The sequence below is a fragment of the Hevea brasiliensis genome, chromosome 6 (assembly GCF_030052815.1).
Source record: "Hevea brasiliensis isolate MT/VB/25A 57/8 chromosome 6, ASM3005281v1, whole genome shotgun sequence".
In the NCBI taxonomy this organism is placed as follows: domain Eukaryota; kingdom Viridiplantae; phylum Streptophyta; class Magnoliopsida; order Malpighiales; family Euphorbiaceae; genus Hevea; species Hevea brasiliensis.
In genome coordinates this window covers 24369087-24383852 of record NC_079498.1, presented here as the reverse complement: position 1 = coordinate 24383852, position 14766 = coordinate 24369087, and the positions used below count along the sequence as shown (strand labels likewise).

General features: G+C 31.0%; 3 protein-coding genes and 2 long non-coding RNA genes across 5 annotated transcripts; all 5 read right to left on the bottom strand.

The window, feature by feature from the left end:
- Nucleotides 1-882: 882 nt before the first annotated feature.
- On the bottom strand, nucleotides 883-3583 carry LOC110636491 (uncharacterized). Its single transcript, XM_021786217.2, has 2 exons — nucleotides 2378-3583; nucleotides 883-1283 (listed from the first exon to the last, which is right to left on the bottom strand). The coding sequence occupies exons 1-2, from the start codon at nucleotides 3573-3575 to the stop codon at nucleotides 1231-1233; spliced, it is 1251 nt and encodes a 416-aa protein (XP_021641909.2). The 5' UTR covers nucleotides 3576-3583; the 3' UTR covers nucleotides 883-1230.
- A 977-nt stretch (nucleotides 3584-4560) lies between these two features.
- LOC131180792 (uncharacterized) lies at nucleotides 4561-7827 on the bottom strand. Its single transcript, XR_009149470.1, has 2 exons — nucleotides 7583-7827; nucleotides 4561-4833 (listed from the first exon to the last, which is right to left on the bottom strand). It is a non-coding gene; the product is annotated as an uncharacterized LOC131180792 (long non-coding RNA).
- Nucleotides 6055-7584, bottom strand: LOC131180790 (uncharacterized). The gene has a single exon (XM_058148478.1). It carries the CDS (start codon nucleotides 7566-7568, stop codon nucleotides 6360-6362), a length of 1209 nt encoding a protein of 402 aa, XP_058004461.1. The 5' UTR covers nucleotides 7569-7584; the 3' UTR covers nucleotides 6055-6359.
- Nucleotides 7828-8408: 581 nt separating the features above from the next.
- LOC131180793 (uncharacterized) lies at nucleotides 8409-11733 on the bottom strand. Its single transcript, XR_009149471.1, has 2 exons — nucleotides 11431-11733; nucleotides 8409-8690 (listed from the first exon to the last, which is right to left on the bottom strand). It is a non-coding gene; the product is annotated as an uncharacterized LOC131180793 (long non-coding RNA).
- On the bottom strand, nucleotides 10175-11434 carry LOC131180791 (uncharacterized). The gene has a single exon (XM_058148479.1). The coding sequence runs from the start codon at nucleotides 11414-11416 to the stop codon at nucleotides 10208-10210; it is 1209 nt and encodes a 402-aa protein (XP_058004462.1). The 5' UTR covers nucleotides 11417-11434; the 3' UTR covers nucleotides 10175-10207.
- Nucleotides 11734-14766: the final 3033 nt, after the last annotated feature.

The following is a 14766-nucleotide window of genomic DNA, read 5'->3' as shown; positions in this document are numbered from 1 at the left end:
AGACAACATACAAAAATTAGAATTAAATTATTGCTTCCTGGTTTACTACTTAGACACTTGAAGGCCCCAATAGTGACAAAGGCCATGGTGCTTTTCTCCGATAAAGAATCAAACAGTTAGAAAGTTAATGCAATGTAGAAATTGGTAGTGCTTTCCCCTCAATAGAAGAAGGCTTTTAATGAGAACATTAAAAAAAAAAAAAAAACATGATCTTTCAACCACTCAAGATTATTATTTTTTGAAAACTTTTTAGACAGCCCAAATTTTCAAATCTTTTATCAATTTAATATGTATGTTTAAATCAATATAAATATAGTTTATTTTTTTAGGATATTCAAATTAAAATAGTTATTTAGTAAGCAATTTAGGACCTCATAATTAAAGATGATAACAGGAATTTCCTCCTTGATCTGGCCCTTCAACTGTAGAATTCTAGTTAGGATTCCTTTTGCCAAGGCTCTTCAAGTCTAATCTCCTATAAATAGTAGAAACACAAATAAAGTGTCTTTTCAAGATGAGTTGAAGTAGTAACGAGTATTATTCGATTTGAATTGAATAAATCAAACTGAATTGTCTTAATTTAGTAATTCAATTTAATTTTTAAAGTGATTCGATTCAGTTCAATTTTAAATTTTAAAAATTTTTAATTATTTTTATTGTATTCGATTTTGAAGAGAAAAAATTAATTGAACTAAATTATTTTATTGATTTTTAAATTACTTTATTTTTATTAGAAATTTATGTATTACATATATCTTTTTATATATATAAAAATTATTTAATTTCATTGATTAATGATAAATAGATTCAAATCAAGGTTAAAATCATGCCAAATAACTTAAAAATTAAGTCTAAGTAAAAAAATTAATCAAAGCTCAAAAATTGATTGATTTAAATAGAACCAAACTAATTTAGTTTGATTCGATTTTTCATATATTTTAATTCGCTTAGATTTTTAAAATATGATAATTCGATTTTGATAGTTCAATTCAGCTTGAACCAAATACTTAGCCCTAAGCTGAAGGCTCAAGTAGCCGTAGCTTTAACAAATTTGGAGATGCGGGAATTGACCAATCCATGTTCCCTGAGAAGCCTTAGCACTGAGTCTGGCTTTTCGGTGCTGCTTAAGTGCGCATGATCAATGTCACATTCCGGGGACCTCAAATCTGTCTTGTTTGCCTTTAGGTTGCTTCCTTTTGCCTCTTGAACATTAAAGTTTCACCACATTTCTTAAGATACTCGCATGATGATGAAGTCTGGCATGTAAATGATCATCAACAATTCTGTAAATTGGAATATGGTAAGGTCTGGCGAATGGCAATCTATTTATACATGACATTGTTACTGCAGCTCACATGAAGGGAAGAACAATTATGGTAGAAATTAGTTACACCAAGCTCAGACAGAAAACGAGACCACGTCATGAAGCTTCAGCAAATATTGTTTTCTTAATACATAATTTGTATCGTCACACATATTACCATCAGCTAAAGGTATTTGAGATGAACAACAATGCATCAAAAAATGAAACAAATCAACAGATATTATAATCAGCAGAACAACCATTAAATAAATCATCTTGCCTCATCCAATGCAGAAGAATTTCAGTAGAAATAAAGATGTAAAATGGATCTGTTGCCCGTGAAAACTGTTCTATTGCTCAAATCCAAATCCTCATTCTACAATTATCATTCTTCCTCGTAAATATTTATCAATCCAGCATCCTGTTTCCAACACCCAGTTACAAATGAACCCAATAGATCCTTTGACCAATATATATATATATATATATATATATATATAAAGGAATCCTTTGACCTTAATAATAAAAAATATAACAGGAAGTTTCCCACACTAATTAAAGGCCTTTCAAAGAAGAATTTCAGTGACTGAACACCTAGGGGATGATTCCCTTGTTAAGGAATGATTGTGTATCTAGCAAAAGTGCAGTGCAACTGCTATCTCTTCTTGCCAACATAATTCACGCATCTGACTATAATATATAAGAGTTCCATGTTGTCTCTGTCCTCTAAGTGTGTTCTCTGTCAAAAAAAAAATCTAACTGCCTAGAAATTCTTCATTTTTAGAGATTATCCCACTCCAGTAACCCTCTTTACATATTTATAAAGCATTTCAGCACTTCAACAAAATAAATCATTTTGGTTTACGGGAAACAAGCAATCAAATGCAAGACTTTACTTCAAGTTATTGCAAGACACAGAAAAATGGAAGCCACCATCTTTTGCTTATATATATATATATATATATATATATATATATATATAATCAAAACTTTATCAGTTGCAACTTAAAAAAAAAAAAAAGGGTCTAATGAGAACTAAAAGTTAACTATCAAAGTTACTCATTCAAGGTTTACCAGAAATCCTAGATTTATCATCAAAGCCAAAGCCAAGTTCTGTAAGACTCATTTTTCCCTGATAAAGATCCAACAATTGAGGCAACTGTTCTTGATGCTTGATCACAAAACTTTCCAAGAAGTTCTTTTCAGAAGGTATCAACACCGAAGATAAATGGAAGTCAGCCTTAATCAAACCCTTTAAAAGCAAAACTCTTACAACTGAACATCTAGGCATAATCCTCTTCTCCAAGCTAAGAAAAAGAATGCTTGGAACTCTGGCAACCGCAGCAGCCTGCCAACCCATCTTGCACACAAGAAAATTCATCATGCCAGTGACCTTCTTCTCAGACAAAGACATACATTTGGGATGCTTTCTGAACATCGACCAAATCTCATCTGTAGACAAACCCACTCTCCCATAAACCTCCATTTTGTGTTCCCATGTTTTGTGTGACATCGAACGAAAAACATGGATAGCAATAACAAATATAAATTCTGAAGGGTCAAATCCTAGATTCATAACCTTCTTGACTAGTTCAGCAAAATTGCCCGCTTTTTGGCACATGACTGAGGGACTTTGGGTGACCAAGTAAGAGATGGAAGATTGAGAGATTCCAAGCCCTCTTAAGAATGATAAATTGTTAGAAAATGTTTTCTGAAAAGAGCACAAAGATCTGTTTTCCATGCGATTCAGGGTCTTAACTACTTTCTCATCAGAAATAAGTATAGTTTTAAGGATTTCATAAATTGGGATCAGACACCGCTCTAAACTTCGACTCAACAACTCTGGATTCCTAGAAACAAATATAGGAAGGCCTGATCTTGAAACCCCTATAGAACGCAGAAACTCAAGCTTGGGCAAGAATGTCTTTTCTGGTTTCGCTAAAAGCAAACGGGGCCGATACTTAACAATTTTGGAGATATGGGAATCAGAGAACCCATGTTCCCTGAAAAACCTTAATACTGAGTCGGGTCTTTCAGGGGTTTCAAACCATACCCTCTTAGAGATAGATTGAGCAGATTTTAAGGTTAATCCACATGAATTTATGAGGTATGAGACAATAAATGAGTGCTCATTCAAATCAGAAGATATGGTAGACGAGAAGGATATGATTGCGAATAATGAGTGAAAAGGAAGAATACATAGTTGGACATTTGAGACCAACAGAGAAACACTCTTATTCAAAGCTAATCTTGAACTGAAAAAACCATACATTGCAGGCTACTTACCATGAAACAGCAGAGCATTAGGGTTTATCCAGGTTCAATAAATCATGAAAGAGATGAGACATTCTTCTTCATGGGAATTGAGCAGTAAATCATCAAGCGACTAACGGACCAAGGCGGCTGATTCAAATTCTGAAGCCTACTGCTTGATAAATCGCTCTGGGTCTGGCAATCAACATCCCATACTAATATGGCTCTCAAGTCTCAACTTTAAATACATGTACAAATAAGATCAATTTTGCCCATACGGTTGCCAAGTAAATAGGATAAAGCTAAATTTGTCCCTAAATTTTTTAAAATGTTGAAATAATGGTAATTTTTATAATTTCATTTTTTAATATTTTAATTTCGTTCATTATCTTTAATTTATTATTAAAAAAATTTAAAATTTTAATTTTATTTTATAAATTTTTTTTATATGCTATAACAAATTTTTTAGATTAAAAAATATTGAAATTGCCTTTTTCTACTTTATTTCCTCTCATACTCAAAAAAATCAATCATTTCAACTATCATTTGAATTTATTATAAAAATAATAATATAATCACAATGATATAATTTCTCAAAAAAGAAAAGGAATATTTATTATTTACTAAGAAATATTGAAATTGTATTTATAATCATCACACTGTAATTTATAGATATTTTTTAATGTAAAAATATATTATTTCATGTTAAAGAGATTTTTTTATAAAATAAAATAAAAATTTAAAAATTTTTTAAGTAATAAATTAAAGTAAAATGATAGAAATAAAATATGAAGTAAAATTTAAGGATATATCATAAAAATTACCTTGAAATAAGTTTATTTTAAAATTTTAATTTTATTATTTATATCTAAATTTTAAAAAATAAAATTTTATTTTCTCGTTATTTTAATAATAAAATATTAATTTTTCATATTTTTAAATAAAAAATTATTTATATATTTAATTACAATAAAATTTTAAAAAAGGAAGAAGAATAACACAAATTCCACAATACAAATCTATATTCTACAACACTAACCCAATAGTCAAACCACAACATAAATTCTACAAGCTTCAAAATCAAATAATATAAACTCAATTTCCTCTGCAAAATTATACAAACCCAGCATAAATATATTAACAATACAAACTTAGATTGGGTTCTGCCCATGAAATCCCCTTTCAATGCTGACTTCACATCCATCATATACCTTCATGTGGATCTCCAATCACATCCTCTACTTGCAAAGCCACCAATGATGCCTTCTCTCATCTGGCTGTTAGCACCAATAATAGCAATTTTGGGAGCTTAATAAGAAATACTTAAAATTATGAAATATATATATATATAGAGGATTAATTTGAGCTTAATCATAAAGAACTAATTTAAACCAAATGCTCAAAATTGCCTTATTTAATTTTTTTTTTTTAAATCAGAGGCAAATTTGAGCTTTGTTCCTTTTATAAACATGCAGCTGGAAAAAAAAAATAAAAAATAGAGAAATTTATTTTTAGTATTTTTAATGGAAAAACAATTAAAAAATAATTAAATGACATGAATGATGTTCTTTGACACCGGGGGCACGCAGATAATGTCAAGATAGGTATGTCTACAGCAAGGGAAATACAAGTAAATATTTGGTTATGAATGTACTATTCGAGATAAAGGCCTATGTCCGGCTGGATTATATTAGTGGAAGTGGTTAGTATCTACTCCTGCAAGATAGTGAAGGGTTAGAGAACTAAATGGGAAATGTTCTCCGGTGGCACTCGTAAAAATTGAAAGATTATGGACAGCAAAGAGTAATAAGGTTAACTATGCCATTGCTGCTTCATCTCACATGTAGGGAAGAAAAATGGTAATAGAAATTACGCCAAGCTTGGACTGAAAATGAGACCAAATCATTAAGCTTCAGCAAAGATTGTTTTATTAATACATTAATTTTTATCACCTCATATATTATCACCAGCTGAAGGTATTTCACATGAAAAAAAAAAAAAATCAATAGAAATTATCATCAGCAGAACCACTGTCAAATCAGTGATCTTGCCTCATCCAATGCAGAAGAGTTTCACTGGAAATACAGAACTAAAATGGATCTGTTGCCTGTTACGACTATTTTATTGCTCAAGTCCAAATCCTCATTCTACAATTATCATTTTTCCTTGTAAATATTTATCAATGCAGCATCCTGGTTCCAACACCCAGTTACAAATGAACCCAGTAGATCCTATGACCTATATATTTTGTTTTCTGAAGGAATCATTTGATCTTAATAATAAAAAATATAACAGGAAGTTTCCCACTGTGTATCTAGCAAAAATGCAGTGCAATTGCTGTCTCTTCTTGCCAACTTAATTCACGCATCTGACTACAATAAATAAGATTTCTATGTTGTCTCAGTCCTCCGTGTGTATTCTCTGTGTATTCTCCGTCAAAAAAAAAAAAAAAAAAATCTAACTGCCAAGAAATTCTTCATTTTTAGAGATTATCCCACTTCATTAACCCTCTTTACACATTTATAAACCATTTCAGCACTTCAACAAAATAGATCATTTTGGTTTACAGGAAACAAGCAATCAAATGCAAGACTTAACTTCAAGTTATTGCAATACAGAAAAATGGAAGCCACCATCTTTTGCTCATAAAAAAAAAAAAAAAACTTCAAAACTTGACCAGTTGCAACTTAAAAAAAAAAAAAAGAGAGGGGGGGGCGGCGGCGGAGTGGTTTGGGGTGGTTTGTGGGGCGTGGGGGGGTAGGGGGCTAATGAGAAGTAAAAGTTAGCTATCAAAGTTACTCATTCAAGGTTTACTAGAAATCCTAGATTTATCATCAAAGCCAAAGCCAAGTTCTGTAAGACTCATTGTTCCCTGATAAAGATCCAACAATTGAGGCAACTGTTCTTGATGCTTGATCACAAAACTTTCCATGAAGCTCTTTTCAGAAGGTATCAACACTGAAGATAAATGGACGTCAGCCTTAATCAAACCCTTTAAAAGCAAAACTCTTACAACTGAACATCTAGGCATAATCCTCTTCTCCAAGCTAAGACAAAGAATGCTTGGAACTCTGGCAACAACAGCAGCCTGCCAACCCATCTTGCACACAAGAAAATTCATCACGCCAGTGACCTTCTTCTCAGACAAAGACATACAATTGGGACGCTTCCTGAACATCGACCAAATCTCATCTTCAGACAAACCGAACCTCCCATAAACCTCCGTTTTGTGTTCCCATGTTTTGTGCGACATGAAATGAAAAGCACGGACTGCCTCAACAAATACTGATTTTGAAGGGTCAAATCCTAGATTCATAACCTTCTTGACCACTTCAGCAAACTTGCGCACTTTTTGGCACATGACCGACGGAGATTGGATGACCAAGTAAGAGATGGAAGATTGAGAGATTCCAAGCCCTCTTAAGAATGATAAATTGTTAGAAAATGTTTTCTGAAAAGAGCACAAACATCTGTTTTCCATGCGATTCAGGGTGTTAACTACTTTCTCATCAGAAATAAGTATAGTTTTAAGGATTTCATAAATTGGGATCAGACACCGCTCTAAACTTCGACTCAACAACTCTGGATTCCTAGAAACAAATATAGGAAGGCCTGATCTTGAAACCCCTATAGAACGCAGAAACTCAAGCTTGGGCAAGAATGTCTTTTCTGGTTTCGCTAAAAGCAAACGGGGCCGATGCTTAACAATTTTGGAGATCTGGGAATCAGAGAATCCATGTTCCCTGAAAAACCTTAATACTGAGTCGGGTCTTTCAGGGGTTTCAAACCATACCCTCTTAGAGATAGATTGAGCAGATTTTAGGGTTAATCCACATGAATTTATGAGGTATGAGACAATAAATGAGTGCTCATTCAAATTAGAAGATATGGTAGACGAGAAGGATCTGATGGCGAATAATGAGTGAAAAGGAAGAATACATAGTTGGACATTTGAAACCAACAGAGAAACACTCTTATTCAAAGCTAATCTTGAACTGAAAAAACCAAACATTGCAGGCTACTTACCATGAAACAGCAGAGCGTTAGGGTTTATCCAGGTTCAATAAATCATGAAAGAGATGAGACATTCTTCTTCATGGGAATTGAGCAGTAAATCATCAAGCGACTAAAGGACCAAGGCGGCTGATTCAAATTCTGAAGCCTTCTGCTTGATAAATCGCTCTGGGTCTGGCAATCAACATCCCATACTAATATGGCTCTCAAGTCTCAACTTTAAATACATGTACAAATAAGATCAATTTTGCCCATACGGTTTTAATTTTATTTTATAAATTTTTTTTTTATATGCTATAACAAATTTTTCAGATTAAAAAATATCGAAATTGTCTTTTTCTACTTTATTTTCTCTCACATTCAAAAAAAAATCAACCATTTCAACTATTATTTGAATCTATTATAAAAATAATAATGTAATTATAATGATATAATTTTTCAAAAAAAAAAAGAGAATTTATCATTTACTAATAAATGTTGAAATTGTATTTAAAATCATCACACCATAATTTATAGATATTTTTTAATATAAAAATATATTATTTCAGATTAAAGAGATTTTTTTTATAAAATAAAATAAAAATTTAAGAATTTTTTAAGTAATAAATTAAAGTCAAATGATAAAAATAAAATATAAAGTAAAATTTAGGGATATATCATAAAAATTACCTTGAAATAAGTTTATTTTAAAATTTTAATTTTGTTATTTATATCTAAATTTTAAAAAATAAAATTTTATTTTCTCGTTATTTTAATAATAAAATATCAATTTTTCATATTTTTAAATAAAAAATTATTTATATATTAAATTGCGATAAAATTTTAAAAAAATGAAGAATAACACAAATTCCACAATACAAATCTATATTCTACAACACTAACCCAATAGTCAAACCACAACATAAATTCTACAAGCTTCAAAATCAAATAATATAAACTCAATTTCCTCTGCAAAATTATACAAACCCAGCATAAATATATTAACAATACAAACTTAGATTGGGTTCTGCCCATGAAATCCCCTTTCAATGCTGACTTCACATCCATCATATACCTTCATGTGGATCTCCAATCACATCCTCTACTTGCAAAGCCACCAATGATGCCTTCTCTCATCTGGCTGTTAGCACCAATAATAGCAATTTTGGGAGCTTAATAAGAAATACTTAAAATTATGAAATATATATATATATATATATATATATATATATATATATATATATATATATATATATATATAGAGGATTAATTTGAGCTTAATCGTAAAGGACTAATTTAAACCAAATGCTCAAAATTGCCTTATTTAATTTTTTTTTTTTTTAAATCAGAGGCAAATTTGAGCGTTGTTCCTTTTATAAACATGCAGCTGGAAAAAAAAATAAAAAATAGAGAAATTTATTTTTAGTATTTTTAATGGAAAAACAATTAAAAAATAATTAAATGACATGAATGATGTTCTTTGACACCGGGGGCACGCAGATAATGTCAAGATAGAGGTATGTCTACAGCAAGGGAAATACAAGTAAATATTTGGTTATGAATGTACTATTCGAGATAAAGGCCTATGTCCGGCTGGATTATATCAGTGGAAGTGGTTAGTATCTACTCCTGCAAGATAGTAAAGGGTTAGAGAACTAAATGGGAAATGTTCTCCGGTGGCACTCGTAAAAATTGAAAGATTATGGACAGCAAAGAGTAATAAGGTTAACTATGCCATTGCTGCTTCATCTCACATGTAGGGAAGAAAAATGGTAATAGAAATTACGCCAAGCTTGGACTGAAAATGAGACCAAATCATTAAGCTTCAGCAAAGATTGTTTTATTAATACATTAATTTTTATCACCTCATATATTATCACCAGCTGAAGGTATTTCACATGAAAGACAATGCATCAAAAAAAAAAAAAAAAAACAAATCAATAGAAATTATCATCAGCAGAACCACTGTCAAATCAATGATCTTGCCTCATCCAATGCAGAAGAGTTTCACTGGAAATAAAGAACTAAATGGATCTGTTGCCTGTGACGACTATTTTATTGCTCAAGTCCAAATCCTCATTCTACAATTATCATTTTTCCTTGTAAATATTTATCAATGCAGCATCCTGGTTCCAACACCCAGTTACAAATGAACCCAGTAGATCCTATGACCTATATATTTTGTTTTCTGAAGGAATCATTTGATCTTAATAATAAAAAATATAACAGGAAGTTTCCCACTGTGTATCTAGCAAAAATGCAGTGCAATTGCTATCTCTTCTTGCCAACTTAATTCACGCATCTGACTACAATAAATAAGATTTCTATGTTGTCTCAGTCCTCCGTGTGTATTCTCTTTGTGTATTCTCCGTCAAAAAAAAAAAAAATCTAACTGCCAAGAAATTCTTCATTTTTAGAGATTATCCCACTTCATTAACCCTCTTTACACATTTATAAACCATTTCAGCACTTCAACAAAATAGATCATTTTGGTTTACAGGAAACAAGCAATCAAATGCAAGACTTAACTTCAAGTTATTGCAATACAGAAAAATGGAAGCCACCATCTTTTGCTCATAAAAAAAAACTTCAAAACTTGAGCAGTTGCAACTTAAAAAAGCTAATGAGAAGTAAAAGTTAGCTATCAAACTTTCTCATTCAAGGTTTACTAGAAATCCTACATTTATCATCAAAGCCAAAGCCAAGTTCTGTAAGACTCATTTTTCCCTGATAGAGATCTAACAATTGAGGCAACTGTTCTTGATGCTTGATCACAAAACTTTCCAAGAAGCTCTTTTCAGAAGGTATCAACACTGAAGATAAATGGACGTCAGCCTTAATCAAACCCTTTAAAAGCAAAACTCTTACAACTGAACATCTAGGCATAATCCTCTTCTCCAAGCTAAGACAAAGAATGCTTGGAACTCTGGCAACAACAGCAGCCTGCCAACCCATCTTGCACACAAGAAAATTCATCACGCCAGTGACCTTCTTCTCAGACAAAGACATACAATTGGGACGCTTTCTGAACATCGACCAAATCTCATCTTCAGACAAACCGAACCTCCCATAAACCTCCGTTTTGTGTTCCCATGTTTTGTGCGACATGAAATGAAAAGCACGGACTGCCTCAACAAATACTGATTTTGAAGGGTCAAATCCTAGTTTCATAACCTTCTTAATCACTTCAGCAAACTTGCCCACTTTTTGGCACATGACTGACGGAGATTGGGTGACCAAGTAAGAGATGGAAGATTCAGAGATTCCAAGCCCTCTTAAGAGTAACAAATTGTTAGAAAATGTTTTCTGAAATGAGTACAAACATCTGCTTTCCATGCGATTCAGGGTCGTAACTACTTTCTCATCAGAAACAAGTACACTTTTAAGGATTTCACAAATTGGGATCAGACACCGCTCTAAACTTCGAGCCAACAAATCTGGATTCCTAGAAACAAATATAGGAAGGCCTGATCTTGAAACCCCTATAGAACGCAGAAACTCAAGCTTGGGCAAGAATGTCTTTTCTGGTTTCGCTAAAAGCAAACAGGGCCGATGCTTAACAATTTTGGAGATCTGGGAATCGGTGAATCCATGTTCCCTGAAAAACCTTAATACTGAGTCGGGTCTTTCAGGGGTTTCAAACCATATCCTCTTAGAGATAGATTGAGCAGATTTTAGGGCTAATCCACATGAATTTATGAGGTATGAGACTAGAAATGAGTGCTCATTCAAATTAGAAGATATGGTAGACGAGAAGGATCTGATTGCGAATAATGAGTGAAAAGGAAGAATAACTAGTTGGACATTTGAGACAAACAGAGAAACACTCTTATTCAAAGCTAATCTTGAACTGGAAAAACCAAACATTGCAGGCTACTTACCATGAAACAGCCGAGCTTAGGGTTTATCCAGGTTCAATAAATTATGAAAGAGATGAGACATTCTTCTTCATTGGAATTGAGCAGTAAATCATCAAGCGACTAAGGGACCAAGGCGGCTGATTCAAATTCTGAAGCCTTCTGCTTGATAAATCGCTCTGGGTCTAGCAATTAACATCCCATACTAACATGTCTCGACTTTAAATACATGTACAAATAAGATCAATTTTCCCCATGCGGTTACCTTGTAAATTAAATAACGCTAAATTTGCCCCTAAATTTTTTAAAATATTGAAATAATGGTAATTTTTATAGTCTAACTTTTTAGTGTTTCAATTTCATCCACTAACTCCAATTTATTAATAAAAAATTTTTAAATTTTAATTTTATTTTACAAAAATCTTTTTTATATGCTATAACAGATTTTTTAAATTAAAAAAATATTAAAATTATTTTTTTTGTTTTCTTTCCTGTCACACTAAAAAAAAATCGACCATTCTAACTATTATTTGGACTAATCACAAAAATACCAATGTAATTACAATGGTATGCTTCCTAGAAAAAAAATCAAGAAGTGATAAAATTGTATTTATAAATGTTACACAATAATTTAAAGGTATTTTTTAATTTAGAAATCTACTATTACCTTTTTACTTCTTTTCCTATTATATTCATTTCCTCTTACACTCAAAAAAATTAATTATTTTAATCACTACCTGGACTTAGTATAAAAGTACTAATATAATCACAATGATATACTTCCTCAAAAAGAAAAGGACTTACTATTTATTAAAAAGTATGAAAACTGTATTTATAGACATTACATAGTAATTTGAAGAAATTTTTTTAATTTGAAAATCTGCTATTGTAAATTAAGGAAATATTTTATAAAATAAAATTATAATTTGGAGATTTTTTTAGTAATAAATTAAAATTAAGAGATAAAAAATAAAATATAAAATAAAATTCATGCATAAGCTATAAAAATTATCTTGAAACAAGTTGATTTTAAACTTTTTTATCTAAATTAATTAATTTTTTTAATTTAAGTTTAAATATGTTCAATTTTTTAAAAATAGAATTTTATTTTGTCATTTTTAATAATAAAATATTGATTTTCGTATTTTTAAATAAAAAATTATTTATAAATTTAATTACAATAAAATTTAAAAAAATGAAGAACGGTAACACAAATTTCACAATACAAATCTATATTCTACAACACTAATCCAATAGTCAAAGCACAACATAAATTCTACAAGCTTCAAAATGAAATAATATAAACTCAATTTCCTCTGCAAAATCATACAAACCCAACATAAATATATTAACAATACAAACTTAGATTGGGTTCTGCCCATGAAATCCCCTTTCATTGCTGACTTCACATTCATCAGATACCTCATGTAGATCTCCAATCACATCCTCTACTTGCAAAGCCACCAATGATGCCTTCTCTTGTCCGGCTATTAGCACCAATAATAGCAATTTTGGGAGCTTAATCAGAAATAACTTAAATTATATATATATATATATATATATATATATATAAAACACTTTATTATTAAAAAAAATATTTTATTAATTAGGATTAATTTAAGCTTAATCACTAATTTAAACCAAATGCTCAAAATTGCCTTATTTAACATTTTTTTTTTTTAAAAAAAATCAAGAGCAAATTTGAGCTTCTACCTTTTATAAGCATACGGTTGGAAAAAAAATTTAAAAATAGAGAATTATTTTTTATAATTTTTAATGAAAAAACAATTAAGTGACAGAATGATGTTCTTTGATACTAAAGGAATTGTAGATGGGCAACACGTAGATAGTGTCATGATAGGTATGTCTACGGTAAGGAAACACTGGTAAGTATTTGATTAAGGATGTACTGTCTGAGCGGTAAAGACCTGCGTCTAACTGGGTCAGATTAGTGGAAGTGGTCAGTATCCACTCTTGCAAAATAGTAAAAGGTTAGAGAACCAAATGGGAGATGTTAGTTAGTAAAGATTGAAAGATGGTGGACAGCAAAAGAATAATAGTAAGGCTAAGTATGACATTGTCACTTCATCTCACATGAAGGGAAGAAAAATGGTGGCAGATATTACGCCAAGCTTGGATGAAAATGAGACCAAATCATGAAGCTTCAGCAAAGATTGCTTTATTAATACATTAATTTTTATCACCTCACATATTATCATCAGCAGAACGACTATTGAATCAATGATCTTCCCTCATCCAATGCAGAAGAATTTCACTGCAAATAAAGATCTAAAATGGATCTGTTGCCTGTGACGACTATGTAGGAGCGGAAGCATGAAAATTATTAGATTAAAACATTGAATTCAAAAATTTTCTTCTAAGGTCTCATGCATCATGCAAGATTCATTATTTACCTAATTGATTTCAATATTCAATTGCATATTAAAACTCTTTTAATATATATTAGGATCTACATTTACCATTTAAGATTTTAGAATTAACAAATTAATTCATTAGAATCCTAGATTAATTCGAGAACATGTGCACTAACCTTTTGATGCACTATAGATGTGTTTGATACCTTTTTAAAGCACCTAGGAACCCAGATGTTGTCCCTCTAGCTTGTCCACACCAATATCACCAATGGTAGCCCCTTGACCAGCTTCTCAAGCCTTTTCAACCTATTAGAAAATAGAGATTTGCATTTAGGGAGGTTGTAGATGTATATTGGACACTAGAAACAATTTCTAACAATTTTAATTCAAGAGAATATGGACAACTCTCTTTGAATTGATGAGAGATGAAAAAGAAGAGAGGAAGAGAACCTCTTGGGTGGCGGCACCTTTGAGAGAAAAATCAGATTGTTATTTCATTCTTTCATAATATCACATTATATAATTAGGTCATCACTTAAAACCCTTGCCACATGTCAACTTCTGATTGCACCTTAATTTTAATTGAGCTAATCACATTAAGTCAAGTGTCAAAGTTAAGTTTAATCTTGACTTTGATCATCATGCATGATAGGAAGACAAATAACAAGCCATGATGCCATGTGTCACCATCTCATGGTCCCACATGCCACCCTGTGAAATGACCAAATTACCCTTGTATTGTAATTTTGAGTTCTCAATCCAAAATAATTATTTCTCCTCTTCTAATCAATTTATATCAAATATAAATTAATTAATTAATCTCAATTAATTACTTTCTCACAATTAAATTCATATTTAAACACTTTAAATATAAATTTAACTTATACTATACATCCAATAACCTAGATTTAGTTTCAAGTCATGCTAGGGACTTTGCAATCTAATTGCAAACCAAACCTATTTAATTAATCAATTAAACTCTTTA